This window comes from Cebus imitator, unplaced genomic scaffold, assembly GCF_001604975.1.
Source record: "Cebus imitator isolate Cc_AM_T3 unplaced genomic scaffold, Cebus_imitator-1.0 Scaffold765, whole genome shotgun sequence".
NCBI lineage: Eukaryota > Metazoa > Chordata > Mammalia > Primates > Cebidae > Cebus > Cebus imitator.
The window spans coordinates 304,969-324,668 of record NW_016108080.1 but is presented as its reverse complement, the minus strand read 5'-3'; the positions used below and the strand labels follow the sequence as shown (position 1 = coordinate 324,668).

Here is a 19,700-nt window from a genome sequence, read left to right as displayed (position 1 = left end):
TTTGAGACGGAGCCTTGCTCTGTCACCAGTCTGGAGTGCAGTGGTACAATCTTGGCTCACTGCAACCTCCGCCTCCTGGGTTCAAACGATTCTTCCGCCTTAGCCTCCCGAGTAGCTGGGACCACAGGCGCATGCCACCATGCCCGGCTAATTTTTTTGTATTTTTAATAGAGATGAGGTTTTACCGCGTTGGCCAGGATGGTCTCGATCTCTTGACCTCGTGATCCGCCCGCCTCGGCCTCCCAAAGTGCTGGGATTACAGGCGTGAGCTACGGCCTCCGGCCGAAAACTAAATTTTTAATATTTCCTGTTATAGGACATTTTGATTATTTGCTCTTTTAAAAATACTTATAGATATTTTATGTCTACGTATTTGAAATTAAGTCTCTGACTCCCTGCTATATTCAATGGCCATAGCTTCCAGAATAGTGTTAAATAATAATGATTATACTGGCTGTCCATGGTTCTCCTGATTTTAAAGGAAGTAACTCTGGTGTTTATTAAATATGCTGATTTGAAAGGGTTAAAAAATCATGGTAAATCCTTTGTATTCTAATTGTTAAACATCAACAATGAGGAATTAAACATTACCAGTGTCTTTGGTGCTGTTGAAATCATTACATTTATACCAATTTGGCCTATGTAATACTGATAGATTTCCTAATATTATCCCCCTTCCCCAGAGTGAATACAACTGTATTCATGAGGTATTATTCTTTTAATGACTTGTAAAATTCAAGTCATTAAATTCCATCCTATTGTTTTTTGATAAGTTTGGAGACAAACTGTTAGTGTCATTCTAGTCCATAAATAGGGATTGCAGAAATCAGGGGTGGGGAAGAACCTATTTGTCTATTTCAATTTTCATTCCCTTTTTCCTTTATTTTTTGAGACGAGGTCTCACTCTGTCACCCAGGCCAGAGTGCAGTGACACAATCACAGCTTCACTGTAACCTGCAACTCCTGCTCAAGTGATCCTTCTGCCTCAGCCTTTCGAGTAGCTGCGAGTGCAGGCGTGTGCCACCATACATGGTTAATTTTTATTTTATTTACATAGAGACAGGGTCGCTCTGTAGCCCAGGCTGGTTTCAAACTCCTGGGCTCAAGCAATTCTCCTACCTCAGCCCCCCAAAGTGCTGTCATTACAGAAGTGAGGCACCATGCCTAGCCTCTACTTTTTTCTCTACCTCTTATTCCAACTGCAGTAATTTTTTTTTTTTCTTTCTTTTCTTTTTTTTTTTTTGAGACAGAATCTAACTCTGTCACCCACGCTGGAGTGCAGTGGCATGATCTCTGCTCACTGCAGCTTCTGCCTACTGGGCTCAAGCAGTTCTCCTACCTTAGTCTCCTGAGTAGCTGGGACTACAGGCACATGCCACCACACCAGCTAATTTTTGTTTGTTTGTATTTTTAGTAGAGACAGTGTTTTGCCATGTTGAAACCCTGTCTCTACTAAAGGCTGGTCTCAAACTCCTGACCTCAGGTGATCCGCCCACCTAGGCCTCCCAAAGTGCTGGGATTACAGCCGAGAGCCACCACACCCAGTCTGTTTTTTTCTTTTCTGAATTCATAAAGAACTTTCTAACCTCTCTCAAAGCTCTCATCACAGTTTCTTTTAATTATCTATTTGTCTTCTGTTCTTATATGGGTGGTCTATGTGTTAAATTCAATAGTTTTCTCTCCCTTCCCTTTAGCCAGTAAGTGTTGTCACTTAGCCTCTCCTATAGAATCAGATTGACCCAGCAAAGTGCTGCAGTGGCAGGTGGTAGAAATGCCTGTAGGTGAATTTCCTTGTGTGTCTCCCAACCATCCCTGGGGTAAGCTAGGAGGAGAGCAGAGAGAAAGGACGGTTCCAAAATTACGCAGGTGCTATGCTTCTCTGTGGCAGCAACATGGGGCCAGATGATCTGCGTCAACTTCCAAGTGCTTGGGAGCAGACACAGGCAGGGACCAGAGCAAAGCACTAAAACCAGCCTTTCGCGTATCTGCTCCAAGTAGCTATTCATTCTAGTTCTCTCTACAGAGAGAACTAGAAATACCTCAAATAATTTTTCCTAATTCAAGTACATACTCTTACATACTCTTAAAACTAAAGACATTCCCTTGTGCTCTAATCACTTTTGTCAAAAATTCTTCCAATACTCATTTCAAGGCATCACTTCAAAATGATATATTTCAATCATCAATGCTTTTCCAGAAGAAGCCTTACAAAAGTAAGGACCCTCTAATGACTCTCCTACCTGATATAAGCCTAGGTCTCACTCATATTCTAACCACTGTGTTTTTCCCTGTGCTAGGCATATGGCTCGTACTTAACTAATGTTTAGGAGTTAGTCTCTTTTCTTGCAGTTTATAGGCATTGACTGGCATTCTTCGCATTTATTTAAAGCCCAAAAGCAACTTCGAAGACCATACAGGCCTTTTAACAAGTAGAGACAGAATCACAACCAAAAAATGAATGAAAATTAATGGAAGAAATGATGGCAAAAGTGAAGGGGGAAATGTATGATCCAACAATTCCCCTTCTGGGTAAAAGCCCAAAACATATATACTCAGAGTGCTATTTGTAGACCCATGTTCATAGCAGCATTATTTGCAATGGCCAAAAGGTAGAAGCACCCCAAGTCTCTTTCAATGAATAAATGGATAAAATATGATATGTACCACTTTAAACTTCATATGAAATCAAGAGAGCCCGCATAGCCAAGACAATCCTAAGCATAAGAACAAAGCTGAAGGCATCATGCTACCTGACTTCAAACTATACTTCAAGGCTACTGTAATCAAAACAGCATGGCACTGGTACCAAAACAGAGATATAGACCAATGGAACAGAACAGAGGCCTCAGAAGTAATTCCACACATCTGCAACCATCTGATCTTTGACAAACCTGACAAAAAGAAGCAGTGGGAAAAGGATTCCCTGTTTAATAAATGGTGTTGGGAAAACTGGCTAACCATGTGAAGAAAGCTAAAACTGGACCCCTTCCTTACACCTTACACTAAAATTAACTCCAGATGGATTAAAGATTTAAACATAAGACCTAACACCATAAAAACCCCAGAAGAAAACCTAGGCAAAACCATTCAGGACATAGGCATAGGCAAGGACTTTATGACTAAAACACCAAAAGCAATGGCAACAAAAGCCAAAATAGACAAATGAGATCTAATTAAACTTAAGAGTTTCTGCATGGCAAAAGAAACAGTCATTAGCGTGATCTGGCAACCAACAGAATGGGAAAAAAATTTTGCAATCTACCCATCTGACAAAGGGCTAATATCCAAAATCTACAAAGAACTAAAGCAGATTTACAAGAAAAAAAAAACACCCATTCAAAAGTGGGCAAAAGATATGAACAGACACTTTTTAAGACATACATGAGGCCAACAATCATATGAAAAAATGCTCACCATCACTGGTCATTAGAGAAATGCAAATCAAAACCACATGGAGATACCATCTCACACCAGTTAGAATGGCGATCATTAAAAAATCAGGAGACTCTGCCTGCTTCAGCTTCCCAAAGTGTTGGGATTACAGGAAAAATAAATAAATAATTAAAAAAATAAATCAGGAGACAACATGCTGGAGAGGATGTGGAGAAATAGGAACAGTTTCACACTGTTGGTGGGAGTGTAAATTAGTTTGACAGCTGTGGAAGACAGTGTGGCAATTCCTCAAGGATCTAGAAATAGAAATTCCACTTGACCCAGCAATCGTGTTACTTGGTATATACCCAAAGGATTATAAATCGTTCTATTATAAAGACACATGCACACGTATGTTCATTGCAGCACTGTTTACAATAGCAAAAACCTTGAGCCACCCAAATGCCCATCAATGATAGACTAGACAAAAAAAATATGGCACATATATACCATGGAATACTATGCAGCCATAAAAAAGAATGAGTTCATGTTCTTTGTAGGGAATGGATGAACCTGGAAACCATCATTCTTATCAAACTGACACAAGAACAGAAAACCAAACACCATATGTTCTCATTCATAGGCAGGTGTTGAACAATGAGAACACACAGACACAGGGAAGGAAGAGCATCACACACTGGCGTCTGTTGTTGGGGGGCAAAGGGAGGGACAGCAGGGGGTGGAGAGGTTGGGGAGGGATAACATAGAAATGCCAGGTGTAGGTGATGGGGGGATGGAGACAGCAAACTATCTTGCCATGTATGTACCTAGCAACAATCCTACATGATCTACACATGCACCCCAGAACCTAAAGTACCATAAATACATACATAAATATATACGGTATATACATATAATTCAGTCTAAAAAAGGAAGGAAAATCTGACACATGCTACAACATGGATGAACCTTGAAGATAAAACAAGCGTGTCACAAAAGGACAAATACTATATGATTCTACTTTTATGCAGTACCTAAAGTAGTCAAATTCAGAGACAGGAAGGAGGGGTGGTTGATGCAGGCTAGAAGAATGGGTACAGAATCTTGGTTTTGAAAGATGAAAAGTACTGAACATGAATGGTGGTGATGGTTGCACAACATTAATGCCAATGAACCGTACACTTTAAAAAGTCAAGATGGTCAATTTCATATTTATTTTATCATAGTTTTTAAAGAAGTCAATAGGGAAAAATACATTATTCAACCTAAAACCAAATGAAAGTCACACCACCAAGGTAATTCTTCAGGAAATGACATTTCTAAGTACCTGGCCAGCTTTCATACCATCCTGCCAGAGAGGGTGTAGTCGGGAGATATTGTTGACCTTGTGCTTGTATGCAGTGACTAGAGTTCCTTGAAAAGCAAAGGAAAATGCCACATTCAGTAATCATGTTCTTCTTTTCCTTAGGGTGTTAAATACCACATTATTTGAAAGCTGGGAGATCGTTGGACCTTACCCTTCCTGGTGGGTTTTTAACCTACTGCTCTTGCTAGTACAAGGGTTGAACTGCTTCTGGTCTTACTTGATTGTGAAAATAGCTTGCAAAGCTGTTTCAAGAGGCAAGGTAAGCTACAACTCACTTTTTCCAATATGTCTTAGAAATGGTTGTGTTTGTAGTTTTTCTGGATCAACTATTTACTGTGTCATATTTCATCAAAATTTGCATTCTTTCTTAAGAATTGAACAAAACCACCTAGAAACATAAACGAAAATGTCATTTCCTTCTCTTTTAGCGTTCCTTTGCTGGCGATGGCACCCAATGATGTGCATTTGTAATTTTAGACTTAATAACGTATTATTTGTTGTGTTCTCTCCCTCTTCCTGTCAACCTTGGACCTCCTCTGATTATATTTATACAGAACAGAAATTTAATTACTTCTTGCCTTTTATGAGAAGGATCACTTGGTACAGTATGCCTGTTTAAACAAATCTTTCTTTCATACTGAAAAATAAATCTGTTCATGACTTTCAGCAAGATTTAGTTAAATCTGTTTGGTTAAAAATGGATTTAAGATTGATTTGAATAAAGCTTCCTAGGTCCCCCTCCCCCAATCCCTGTGTAGAGCAGAGAGACTTTTGCAGATCGTTCTCTGTGACCTTTTCTTGTTTGTTCTCTTCCTTCTGCTACCCTGGAAGGCTGGGAAGTGGAACCCTTTACATGTAAGTTTCTCCTCTGTCTCTATCCCTGTCCTGAGTGCCTCTTGCCTGTTGGAGAGGCACTCAGAGCTTTTGTTTCCGTGCATATTGTTCTGTCTAACCTATTGGTATTGGCTAGAAGCTTCGTGTGAGTTGTAGTTCCATGAACTGCAAGGGACAGCTCTGTTAGGCCCTTTGGTGTGAGCTTGTATTCTGCTAAATGTTGCATGATCCAACAGAGAGGAAGAATTTCTTTCACTGGTGTTTAATGTGTTAGCTAAAAGACAGAAATAGACCAAAGTAAAGTAGGAGAAACAGAGCTAGTTGGGGAGGGGAAAAGGATCAACACAGAGCAGAATGGAAGCCTGAGCATCCGCATCAGCTGTGTGCCTGACCTGCCCGGGGCGACAGGGTAGTGGTACCTGACCACTCTGACTCAGCAAAGTCATCAGAGCTGGCCTCTTCTGCAGGGAAAGTCAGGGCATCTAGTCATGTCCTATGAAGCCACTTCTAAGCACCAGCTCTAATATAAATCCTATATATTTTGATCAACTAATTGTTTAGAAGCTAAAGTTCATTTTTTCTGTGTGACCTCTCACTCCTTAAAATGAACATTTCTATTTTAAAATCTTCTTGTCCTCATTTGGATACAAATTTAATCAACATGCACAAAACTGTCAATGTATCAATAACTATGCAAGAATGCTGCTGATTCGATTACGTGTGTCCTTAATTGCATTGCTATTTCTACCAGACATGTTGCCTGCTCTTCAGCATATTTCTTCTACTTTGTGAAGAGAGTTGATGATTAATTTTATTCTAGATCTCAGGCTTCAGAATATCTTAGCTGCCCTTGCAGCTCTCACCTGGTACAGTAAGGTTCGTCTTGGCCATGGGTCATCTTTCTATGGGCTATTTTAAGATATTCTAAATTGTCCTTTCTTTGAAGGTAACGTAAGTATAGATTTTTCTAAGTGCAATTTTAAAAATCTGACTAAGCATGCAAATGTAAATTAATCACTGTCAATCTGGAGTTTTCTATTTATGACTAATGGACTTAACATAGTGGAGCTTTGCTATAATGCTGGCTTTGTGACTCACAGTGTTTAAGTTCAGTTATCTTTATCTAGCCATTTTGGAGTCTGAGTATCTAAATCTTTTTGGAGGTGGCCTCTGTGAGTTTAGTCCTGTCTCAGAGGGCATTGGAGTGAGGTTCACTTTTGCGATATTTACGTCATCACCACTGGTTGGCATAAAGCAGTACTTCTCAGCTTTTACTTTCTCTGACCCCACCCACCTGAGAGATACGACCTTCTCCCCAGGAACTGTAGTTTCTCAAATTGGGCAGGGTGGAGGGAGTCTAGAGTTCTCATGTTAGAGTGTAGTGGTAGCACAGAGAAGATGTGATACGGGAAAGCCCCGGTTAATTCTGCCATACCTCCCAAGAGACTTTGCCAACCTCCCCAGCCCTCCTGTAAGAATCACAGGAGGACCAGATTGGGAAAATTCCTATGAAGGGACACCACCAGTTCTCTTTTGTCATGCCACTGAAAAATATAAGCAGTGATCAAAAATCTTAAGGCCTGCTGAGTAAAAATCGTTACCCGAATTTAGACTTACAGAATAGGAGGTTCAAACTGTTTTTATATTAAAAGCAGTATTTTCTTAATTTCCCCCCAAAAATTACTTCCTTGCTAGACAGTAGGATTTTTCTCAGCCTTTATGGTAATGTACAGATTTAAATCATCTCACCTTATTTTGACCTCCATGTGACTTAGTGAGATTGAATGGAGGATTGAAGAGATTTGGCAGGATGGGAGCTAGTTCTTGATGATCTACTCAGATTTTCCTCAGGAAATATTTTAAGCTCCACCCCACCCAGCAGGTTCTTAAGATGCCTCCTGGCCAGGTGCGGTGGCTCACACCTATAATCCCAGCACTCTGGGAGGATGAGGTGGGTGGATCACGTGAGGTCAGAAGTTCCAGACCAGCCTGGCCAACATGGTAAAACCCTGTCTCTACTAAAAATACAAAAATTATCCAGGTGTGATGGAGCACACCTGTAATCCTAGCTACTTGAGAGGCTGAGGCAGGAGGATCACCTGAACCCAGGAGGCAGAGGTGGTGGTGAGCTGAGATCATGCTACTGCCCTCCAGCCGGGGTGACAGGGCAAGACTCTGACTCAAAAAAAAAAAAAAAAAATGCCTCCTGCTGCCATTTGTTGTGTGACATATAAAACAAAATTCTAATTATAGCATACAAAAAATAAAAATGTAATCATAAAACAATGCATTACAAAGCCAAATAGGGATTTTTTTTTTTTTTTAACCAATGTTCTGAGCTAGTAACTGTCTCCATTGGTGTGGTTGAGAGGTGACTTTAAATTATTCTCAAGGAGAATGTGATCATCAATGAGTAAATTGACCCATTTGTACCAAATTCCTTTGATGCCATTCCAGTGGCACAGTATGCTACTTTTTGAGTAAAAGCTGAATTCATGGTCTAGTACATTCTCAATATGGAAAGGTAGCTTAAAGAGCTCAGAAGTCTAGCCCTCCATGATACTTACATTCCTTCATAAATGACTTTGTCACCTACATTTTGTCCCTCCAATGAAGGGGAACTTATTGGTATGGCAATGTTCTCAGCCTCTTAATTTTTTTAACATTGGGATCTGTTTACCTTTGTGTATGACTGCATGTGCTTCTAGCATGCTGTACCTTGATGATTTCTTAGGTGCTGGTTATACTTACCTGCTTCTACTCCACAGGTGTCCAAGGATGATCGAAGTGATATTGAGTCTAGCTCAGATGATGAGGACTCGGAACCTCCAGGGAAGAATCCCCACACTGGGACAACCACCAATGGCACCAGTGGCACCAACGGGTATCTCCTGACTGGCTCCTGCTCCATGGATGATTAATTACTCAAAACTACAAGTCCCAAGAAAAGTGAACTATTTGTTCCTGGAAGTATTTAATAAGTTGCAAATGCAGTTCCTTTCATAATATCTCAGCACCAGAAACAAAAATTAAGATTATCAAAGCATTTTGAATAGTGCACTGCCATGTGTCCTGTCTGTGAATGAAGAATTATCATTCTATGTAGGCATGCTGTATGTAATTGACACAGGGAACAGTATTTGCATTTGTACTGTCTTAGAATATTATTTATTTTTTGTATTTGTAAATCTGTGGACAAAAGATGGTTTCCTCACTCCTTTTACTCACTGGGCTCATGACAGTGAAGGAGATGCTCCATCTGCTTCTCCCCCCTTCTCTTGCTGTAGTCCAATGTGCTATGAGCATCAGCTTACTTTGTCACTTAGAGCAAGGAAAACCCAGTGCAAGATTCTCGTTCAGCTCTAAATAGGTTTGCTTTGTGTTACAGTACCCATTTTGAAATTGCCTATACAGTCTCAGTGACCATTTAAACCGAACGAACTAGGTGTTTAATTTTCACTCTTTATGGTCGATTAGCAGTTCAAATTAAAGAAGATGGTTATTGGAGGACGTTTCTGAATGGTTTTTATATTGCTTTGAAATAGATTTCATTTCTTGTGCACACAGCCAAGATTTCTTCAGTGGGTGTGATAGCTAGTTGAGGGTTAACCTTGTAGGTTACAATGTGTGTTTGTTTTTCTCTAAGTTGAGGTCAGTGCTCTGATTCTGAAGGAGGATTTTCTCTGAAGCTTATAGTTATAAACAAGGAAATCACTGTTAAGAATGGGAATTTGTCCTGTGTTCTGGGAATAACATAAAGAGAGCAACTGATTACAGCCAGGCTTGCCACTACTCTATAATTAGTGCAGTTTTCTGTCATGTTATAAAAGAAAGAAGCTAAGTATATTTGGGGACAAAAAAATCTTTCAAGAGTTGATAAAGATTACCTCTCCAGTGCAAAGCACTTCAATGCAACCAGCTTTCAAGAAAAAGCCCTATCTAGTACTTGATGTCGATGTTTTTATTTTGCTGAGCAAAATAAAGCCAATGGGAGAAAGTCTATTTTACCCTTTGCTTTTCTCCTTAAACATAATGCAGATGACTTTCCTGTTACTAGACACGGAGCAGCATTACACTCTGATGCTTCTTTGAAGACTTGTTTGGTTTCCAGGAGTTTTTTTCAAATGGGGCTATTTCTGGAAAAATGAAAAATTCTATTGGACAATGGCAATATCAACCAGGAAAATTACTGAAGAATAAGTTTCCATAAGTCTCCTACACAGCAGCGTTATTTATATACAGATAAGAAAACCATACATAGGCCAAAGATTTTATCTCTTCTAACTTTTAGTAAGAGGAAAAAGGGATTATAAATCCTTCAGAAATCAAGAAGGCCATCAACCTAAAACAGGAGTCCCAAACAAAAAAGCCTTTATATAAATGTGTGAATCAGGGTGCTGAAGACAACAGCAGAAATACTAACAAGTGTGCAGAACTACCAGAGTGTGTATATCCTGCTTAGAAGCATTCACATTTGATTCTTTGAAAAAATTAAAGCTCTGTGCCCACAATTTGCAGCCTGCGGGTTAATAGTTAAAAGAATGCTCCCAAACAAAAAATTATTACTGTAGTATATCTTATCCCACTTATTTACAAAATAATATGTTTCTGTTATGGTCCACAGTAATAATTGAAGAGGCTTAAAAATCCGTCTGCTTGTTTATTGAGAAAACGATGCAAATAATTCTGCTTGTAGAGCGCAGATATTTTATTTCACAACACAGACATATGTCTAGGAGTGTAATTTGTGGGTGGCTGAGTTTGTAAAAACAATCATAGAAGTACTTGTCATCAGAACATCTGCTAAAATGCAGGCATATATATATATATATATATAAAGTAGCTGAAAATTTTGAGAAGGTGAAAGTTTGGTAATTAAAACATGAACGTATTTAGCTTGCTTTAGTGTCTGGAGCAAGTCCTCTCAATGGGTAAAATTAACTTTAGGGATCCACAGTCTTGAGGTTTAGATTATATGACACTTGAGCACAGAAGAATTTCAAAGAGATCAGCTTATAAATGAAAGGTTTAGAAGAATTGCACAAAATGAAGTCAATTGGATCTGTCATTACCAAAGACAAATCTAAATAATCATACCCGCCCCCGTGCCTCTCCCCACAAAGAAGTTCAGTAGAAGGAGAACTGGGACCACCTGGAGCCTCTCTAACTGATGGCATTAACACAGTCCTGTATGTTATCTATAGGTTTTTATTTCATTTTGCATTTTAGGGCAGAGTTCTTTTGGGCTAATTAAAATGGGGTTTGCAGGCTTTTCATGGTGTAGAATAATATATCTCTGTCTATAGCTTTCCTGTGGTAGCCTGAGAAGGCTGAGAGAGAAAAATACGTGCAGTTTCTCATCCTCCCTGTGCCAGGCCATAGTTTTGAAGTATAGTTTGTAAATTCAACTATAGGTTAGTGAGAGTGTTGTTTCTCGTTGATTAACTTAGCCTGTGTGGATATCTCCTTCTTCCTGGTCACCTTCAAACCTTCCCAGAGCACAAAGAAGTATGTAGAAAGGATTCTAGAATAAGTAATACTTTATTCTCCAATATGAATAGCTTTTCTGGATCTCTTAGTGGGGGGAAAGTAGAAAATTGAGAATTTGGCCTCAGGTCAATAAATGATATCAAAATATGTGTTCTTTGTATATATATGTATGTTTCTCCAAAAAGTGATAAAAGCAAAATATCACTGACTCATCCTTACCAATATTCTTTTCATAAAACCCATTCCCCAGGTACAATAGAAACTTCCTCCTTGTTTGTCAGCCTCCTGGTCATGCTCCTCGCACACGTGAAGGTAGTAGAATCTTTTCAGCCTCTTACCAGAGAGCTAAATATGGCTAAGTGCAGGTTATAGAGCACTTAAGGTCAACATAGAAGCCAACTGAAGTTCACTTTTCCAAACTTGGTCCTGTGGATGTTGCGCATAGGGAAGCAACTATCAGCATTTGGATTATTCAAGTGTATGTGTTAAAAATGCAAATGCTTGCTGCTTTACCCTAGGGTTTTATTAGCATCCTACTTCTGCTGGGCTGCCAGACAGATGGCGTCCAGAGGTCTCATCACATAATGCCACAGGCATCTGGTCCAGGTAAACAAGGCAGAAAGGGTAGGCAAGAAGCAAGATAAAATCAGATCACCTTGGATCAGAATGGTGGGTGAACCTCCACATGTCCAGTTCTGTTGCCAGACTTTCCACTCTGAGTATTTGATGGAGTTTGAATTTGAGCAAACTGAATGCCTTCATCTTAGGTAGAAAGGGCCTGAATCTTCCACTTTGTATTCAAACCTCATTGTTATTTAGCCTAAGTAAAAAGTGAGATTGCATTTCCGTTTACCTGAGTTTGCTTTAAAGAGCTTTTCAAAGAGAGCTTTATAGACATCCACGATTGACCCTAATCTCTTCATGATTTTGCATTAATAGTTGTTTTGTCCCTTTCCTGGAAACATTAATGCCAAAGTTGCCTGAACATTTGAGTGTTTTTCTTAATTTGAAGTATAAAAATTATAAAGAATAAAAAAAATTATGAAGAATAATTCCAAAGGTATTAAAAGATTGTTTATCAGTATATGTGGTGATGTCATTATCTCCAGAGAGGCTTTTGAAATAAAAAAAAAAAAAAAGGTTAAATGTTTACATTTCATGTGCTATTTGAGGTCTTCGGGTTCTGATTAGCTTACTTTTTTTTCTTTTGCCTTTGGCTGATTTCTGCTTTGTAGATAAATAATAGCCCTGAAATGTTTCTAACATTCAAATAAGAAAAAAATCAAATTGAAGTCAGCCTGCTGGAAAAGTGATCACATTGTACTTCCAGCAACTTGTATGGAAAGAGAAATTGCAGTGAGCCCCAGTTACTCCACTAGCCACTAGCATACTGTCCATGGAAGGAATAATCATCAACAGTTCAATCATCACAAGCCACCCTTGAAGGAAACGCAGCAAAATATTCTTAAATGAAGATATTGCAGCCCCCAGAGATGGTAAAGTTTTCTTTTGGCAAAATGAAATTGTGCCATTCTCAAATCACCCCATAGTGATGAGCTGACTGGTTCACTGGCCTCATTTTAGCTCTTCATAGTTTGGGGCCAGAAAACTGGTTCAGGGGCCAGAAAAGGGCTCTGTGGTTTGCCTTTGTGTGTACTGTCCCCTCCCCACCTCTAGGGGGCACTCAGTAGCTGCTGAGAAGGCCCATCCACGCTGCTGCTGGAACCCCTCTAATTAAACACTTAGATATAGTGTTTACTGATGCTTGTTTTCATGAAGAAAACTGTATTGGAGAACATACAGCATCATGAATATTTTTAATAGGCTCCACAGACACCCAAAGGAGAAGGCTAGTCTTTTCCAGGTATTTTCAACTTGACTTCAACACAAAGCCTTTGAAAGGAATGCATTACCACATGGCCACATGCTAAGACCCCACATAAGAAAGTATCTGCAGCCAGATAGTACATGGTATCTCCACAAAACTAGGCATTCTGGAGATTGCCCAGAAAGGGATGGGAGGGGACAGTGTCTCTGTCTTGCTTATCTCATGCATTCACACTCCTTTCAGCCTCCTGGAACTCCTGATAAAAGGAAGCTGGGTATTGACATTTTTTAGCTATTGATTTCCCAATAGCTTGTGGATCAGTTGTATATCCACACTTCCTTCTCTGCCTAATTCCGTTTTTCTGAAAAAAAAAAAAAAAAAAAAAAAGTGTATCATGCCCATATGTGTGTTTTCTTAACACAGGTTCGTGAAAGTTTGGCTTTGTAGTTTGGTGTCTGTTGTATGGCCTAGAAACCACGGAGAAACAACTATTGAGATGGTTTCTGTGTTCAGTGAAAAATTCTATTTTGTTGAGACATTTTTTTCTTTATTATCCACAGTAATTTTTTAAAACTGTCATCGTGAACCTACCCTTAAAAAAATAAGATTAGCTGCAAAAAAAGAAATTAGCCATGGAATAGGAACAGTTATGTGATGATTCTGGAACTTTAACTTAGAGCTTCATTACTTTAAGAGTGGAAAACAACCTCTGAGCTTGATTTCCCAAAGTTTCATAAAGCCCCTAAGCTCATGATTTTCATCAACTCTTTGCCCACATAGTCATTTACCTCCATAGCCACTTGTCATGGAAGGGGTGGTGATGTTTGGATTTGATTTTTTTCAACTTGCAGTGAGAAATAGGATAGTTAACAAAACCTTACTTGTTTTTTTAAGACAATTCAGTGCTTGAGCATCTCTGTCAGAAATGGAATGAAATACTGTTAGCCAATTAGAATTATTTTGTGTATTGTTATTGTGTTTTACTGATTTTTATATGAAAATATAAGTATTCATTCTTGATTTCTGGAAGCAATCATTATTATGAGGATCATTTTACTTTGGAAACACTTTCATAATAAAGATAAGTATTAAGAGTTCAGTGTAAGTGCCCTTTACTGTAAATGCTAACCAGCTCGTGTGGGTAAAACATCACATCTCACTGAATGAGGTTAATAAAGGCTCACACCATTCCAATAGGTTACTACAAGCCTCCTCAAATCCCAGTATCACTCACTGAGAAAGTAATGTTACATTAACTTGGATATAGTATTTCTTTGAAAATTAAGATTAAACCCTCAATTATAAATTTTATGTAGCACTTTATTCTGGAAAAAATATGATTTATATAGATCATCTGAAATATATCAGATTATTCTTATTTTTAAAACAATTTTAAAAGAGGCGCTTAGGGTAAACAACCCAAAGCACAACACGGAATTCCCCTTCTCTGTGTATGCCTGCCTCCTCAGAGCTCGGCCCACAGCATCTTCTCTTGGTTTGTGCCTCACTTTGTTAGAACTTCTCTCCATCTTTCTCTGTCTTTCCTGGTAAATACTGTCTTTCTCAATCTGCTCTTCTACTCTAAACTTATGTCATCTAGTATCTCAAAAGCCATAAAAATAGCACAAATTCAAACAGACACCCCACCACTATCACAAGTATAAAAAATAAAGCAGACACCCTATTAAAATCTTATAAATATAACCACACCGACAATAGAATAACTCATGCTGATTTCAAGCATGAGTTATTCTAGTAAGTTAAACCACCAACATTCCTCTGAGACACAAAAATATAAACTATGAAAAAATGTACTTTTTTGGAATCCATGAATTCTTCAGTTCTGTAAACATAGCATAATCCAATGCTATGAGCATTTGTCTTAGTCTGCTTTCTGCTGCTGTAACAGAATACCACACACTGGGTAATTTATAAAGAATAGAATTTTATTTGGCTCATGGTTCTGGAGCCTGGGAAGTCCAAGAGCATGGTGCTAGAAATTGGTGAGGGTCATTGTGAGGAAGGAGACCCTTAATCCTCTGAAGCTTCTAAGAGCCCTTCCCCCTAGACTTCTACATTGCATTTTAGTAGGAGAAGTAAAGGCTGGCAGACCCGGGCACCACCCTTAATCAAACTCCTATAGATCATAGACATGGTATGGAGGAATCTTTCTAGAAGGCATTGTTTTTACTTAAACACGATCACACCCCCACCTAAGTCAAGGTACCCCACGGCTGCTTCATGGATCAAGACCCTTTGACGTGTAATTTCTAGAGTTGTAAGCCTTTAAAAGGGCAGGGATTTTCTTTGTTAGGGAAGCTCGGCTGTTGGGCAACTATGCCGCCGCTGCTCCCAGCTGAATACATTGCCCCTTCTTTCCCAGTTCAGTGTTTCAGAGGTTTGTTTTGTGGCCTTTCTTGCTTCAATCTCATGGTGGAAGGTGCCACATAGGATAGCAAGCGTGCTAGACAGAGAGGAAACTGGGCCAAACTCATCCTTTCATCATCCTGAAATAAACGCATTAATCCATGCATAAGGACAAGGTCCTACCTTAATACTTGAGTTTTGGAGAGGGCATTCAAACCATAGCAGTATCTCTCCCAAGTAGCCAAAATGCAACTCGCCTTTCCTCTAGGCCCCATTGCTTACTACTGGGGCTGCCATATCCAACCTAAGCATCTGTATTCCTGCCTCCTAATTCTGTTTCTACCAGCCATGGACTTGCTTTAGTGGGAACAGTAGCAGCAATGCTAACAACACCGAGAGATGATGGGACAAAGAAGGAGAGCTGTGTAGCAAGATCTACTGGGATGCTGGGCGGCCCCTCAGAACCAATCGGCATGGTAACTGGAGCCTGGGACCCACACCCTTGATTATTCCCGAAGTGCTGGAGCATAAAAAAACAAAAGTTCTATTATTCCTAAACATTAAAATTTAAAAATTTTTAATTAAGAAAAAATTTTTTTAAGGACAGGGTTTTTCTCAGTTGCCCAGGTTAGAGTGCAGTGTTGCACTCATAGCTTACTGCAGCCACAAACTCCTGGGCTCAAGTAATCCCCCACCTCAGCCTCGCAACTAGCTGGGACTATAGGCACATGCCACCACACCCAGTTAATTTTTTAAAATTTTTCGTAGTGGTAGAGTCTTGCTATGTTGCCCAGGCTGATCTTAAACTCCTGACCTCAAGCAATCCTCTCACCTTGGCCTTGATGTGCTGGGATTACAGGCACAAGCCACTGCACCCAGCCTGAAATTTAAAAATTATATAAAGCCTGCCTTAGCCAAGGTCCAGGTGGGAACCAGAGCACTGTCAGATGGTTACATTGAAGAAACTTTAATAGGATGACTTTACAGAGGCATGGGCTGGATTACATCAAACAAGGGAGAGTGAGGCACCCAGAGGCTAGCAAGTATGGGAAGCCTTTACCACCTCTGGGCTGTAACCAAAAGCCAGTGAGAGGGGCTAGTGTGGAGGAGAGGCCACCCTTTGGGGGATGTAAACCTGGGTGGAAAGAAAATACCCCGATGTCTCTTTTCCTGCTTTGTTGTGCCACCCATTGGCTGGACTCAGCAGAAAGCTGACAGTGCAGAGCCCAGGAGATGTAGGCTACAGGGTTCAGCCTCCCAAGGTGCAGAGCAGAGCTGACAATAGATGTGGGAGAGCAAACAAAATAAGCAGTGTAAAGCCAGTATTCCTAAAGCCTCCCATAGAGTCTGGCATGTAATAGGGCACAAGAAATGTTTGTCGAAGAAACAAATGAACCCAGTTACAAGAAAACCTATAAAAGATGGGAGCTGTCAGCAATTAACGTTCCATCTGCTAGGAAACAAGCAGGAGACAGCACTTTGTCTCTAACTCTTTCTGAACTCAGGGTTTCCCTGTGTGGGTTCCAGCTTCTCTCACTGGTGTCCCTGGCACAGAAGCTGCGGGGCTTTATGGCAGGCTTGGATAAGGGAATTTGGCACCAGCATACCAGGCCCAGGCATCACAGGAAAGAGATGCAAGACTGAGACCAGAGAATTGACTAGAAACGAGGCAAGAGAACCTGAAGAAAGAAGACATGAAGAACTAGAGGATGAATGAAACAGCTGTGAAGCAAAAATGAGACAAGAAGGTCTGTGCGCCAGCATTGATGACTACATTTTGAAGCAAATCTTCAGTTAAGAAGTTCATTTTTTTAACTTACTGAATAATGGAAAATATTTGCATAGCCAAAGATAAACAGCAAAGGCTCAGGTCCCTGGCTGCATAATGCAGTTATTCAAAAAAGCCCACTAGGTGCCAGGAATTGTAGACACTAAGGACGGAATGATGAATAAGACAGATATGGTTTCTGCTTCTGTGGAACTTACAATAAAGGGAGGGGAAAAAAGGAGTTGCACATCATATATCATCAGGGAAATGCAAATTAAAACAGCAGTGGGATACCACTACAAATGTCACACAGAGTGGCCAAATTCCAGACAACTGACAACGCCAAATGTTGACAAGCACGTAGGGGAACTCTGCTGATTGCCGGTGGAAATGCAAATGGTTCAGATGCTTTGGAAGACAGTTTGGCAGTTTCTTATAAAATTAAACATTTTCTTCCCATATGATCCAGCAATCTTACTCCTTAGTATTTACCCAAAGGAGTTCAAAGCTATGTCTGCACAAAAACCCATACATGGATGAAATTTACACATGCATAGCAGCTTTGTTCATAGCTGCCAAAACTTGAGAGCAACCAAGATGTCCTTCGGCAGGTGAACGGATAGGCAAACTGTGGTACATCGGGACAACAGAATATTATTCAGTGCCGAAAAGAAATGAGCTCTCAAGCCACAGAAAAGATGTGGGGAAACTTAAATACATGTTACTTAGTCAAAGAGCCAATCTGAAAAGGTTATATATTGTATTACACCAACAATATGACATTCTGGAAAAGACAAAACCGTGGAGATAATGAAAAGATCAGTGGTGGCCAAGGACTGCAGGCGAGAGACAGATGAACAAACAAGAATAGATGATTTTCAAGGCCAGGAAACTACTATGAATGATACTTTAATGGTGGATAAATGTCATTATACGTTTGTCGAAACCCATAGAATGTACACCACCAAGAGTGAACCCTCATGTAAACTGGACTCTGGATGATAATGATGCATCAATGGAAGATCAATTGTAACAAATGTACCATGGGTGGGTGATGTTGATAACGTGGGAGGCTCTGCATGTGTGGGGGCAGGGGGTTTATGGGACATTTCTGTACCTTCCTCTCAATCTTGCAGTGAACCTAAAACTGCTCTAATAATAAAGTATTTTTAAAAAAGAAAGAAACAAGGAATATGAGTTTGCTAGGGCTGCCATTACAAAATACCACAAACTGGGTGGCTCAGAACCATGAGAAAATAAATTCAATAATAGAGTGTATTTTCTCACAGTTCTCGAGGTTGTAAGTCCACGATCCAGGTGCCATCAGGGCTGATTTCTCCTGAGGCCTCCCCTCCTGGTTTATGGATGGCTCCTTCTCACTGTGTCTTCACGTGATTCTGTGTATGTCTGTATCCTAATCTCCTCTTCTTCTAAGGAATCCAGTCATACTGGATTGGGGCCCAACCATATGACCTCATTTTACCTTAATCACCTCTTTAAATGTTCTACATCCAAGTATTGTCACCTCCTGTGGTAACAGAGGTTAAGGTTTCAACAAGAATTTGGAGGACACAATTTCAGCCCTTAAGACAAGGCAATTTCACATAGTGACAAAGTGATACAGCACAGCCGAGCTCCCGGCTAAAACTCACCCTTACGCCTTGAACCTCAACCCTAAGTGAAAACAGCTGACCCCATTTTTCCGCCCAAATGTTGCTTTTTTGGCCTGTCACACCCCTACCCTGTCCCCATAAAATGACTTCAGCTGGCAGAGCAACGCAAGAGGCTGAGCGTTGGGGATACAAGCAGCTTGTATTTGGGATACAGGCAGTGTCGGGGATACAGGCAGCCGAGTGGTGAGCAGAGAAGCAGCAACTCAGTGCTAGAGACTACAGGTAGATGCTGCTAACTTCAGACGGTGCAGCCTCAGGGAAAGATCACCTTGTTTCTGCACCACCCTTTTTCCAAGTCTCTATCCCACTGAGAGCCACTTTTGTCGCTCAGTAAAATCCTCTGCATACACCACCCTTCAATCTGAAGTGAGAAGTTTGTGAAAAATCTCCTGATTGCCGGACTAACCGCCACTATCTGCTCCTGTACGCTCGCTTCCTGCTTGCTTACTAGGAAGTCCCTTGAGAAATTGCCACATTGCCTAAAACGTTGAATTACTCCCCCCGCCCCTAATCTATAAAAGCTGTGTGCTGTTCCAGGCTGGGGTTCCAGACCTTTGGGTACAAACCTGTCTGGGCCCGCTGGCATAATAAACTATGTTCCTTTGACCCTGAGTGCTATTTGGGTTTCTTGTCAGGTGAAATTCTTCCACAACAAATCCATTTGTGTGACCTGATTCTTCCTGGATGCTGGACAAGAACAGCGTGCTGAGAGGGCAGGAGCTTGGATGCCACTGCAGGGCCCACACAGAGCCTGCTCTTGCCAGAGAGGAGCAACCAGCTAGTTCCAGCGTTCAGCAGGCTGAGTGAAACAAGTCACTCCAGTTCCTGCCCATAAAGGGGGTCAAGGGAACAATCCTGTCTCAAAAGTACAAAAGTAATGAAGAAATAAGGTGATTGCCAGGGCTCTACAGATTGGGTGGTCACAGGCACCTTATGGACAGGCGATCGGAGCTAAGACCTTACTGACAGGAGCAGCCAGAGGGGGAACCTTGCATAGGAGTG

General features: G+C 40.5%; 1 protein-coding gene across 1 annotated transcript in view; it reads left to right on the top strand.

Annotated features, from left to right (window-relative positions):
* LOC108297035 (ceramide synthase 6-like) overlaps positions 1–13,984 on the top strand; it is a 158,290-nt gene extending 144,306 nt beyond the window's left edge. Inside the window, exons 7-9 of the mRNA XM_017519665.1 lie at positions 4,841–4,997; positions 5,570–5,593; positions 8,341–13,984. Coding sequence (XP_017375154.1) covers positions 4,841–4,997; positions 5,570–5,593; positions 8,341–8,493 — 334 coding nt within the window. The 3' untranslated portion in view covers positions 8,494–13,984. The remainder of the gene's footprint in view (positions 1–4,840; positions 4,998–5,569; positions 5,594–8,340) is intronic.
* The last annotated feature ends 5,716 nt before the right edge of the window (positions 13,985–19,700 follow it).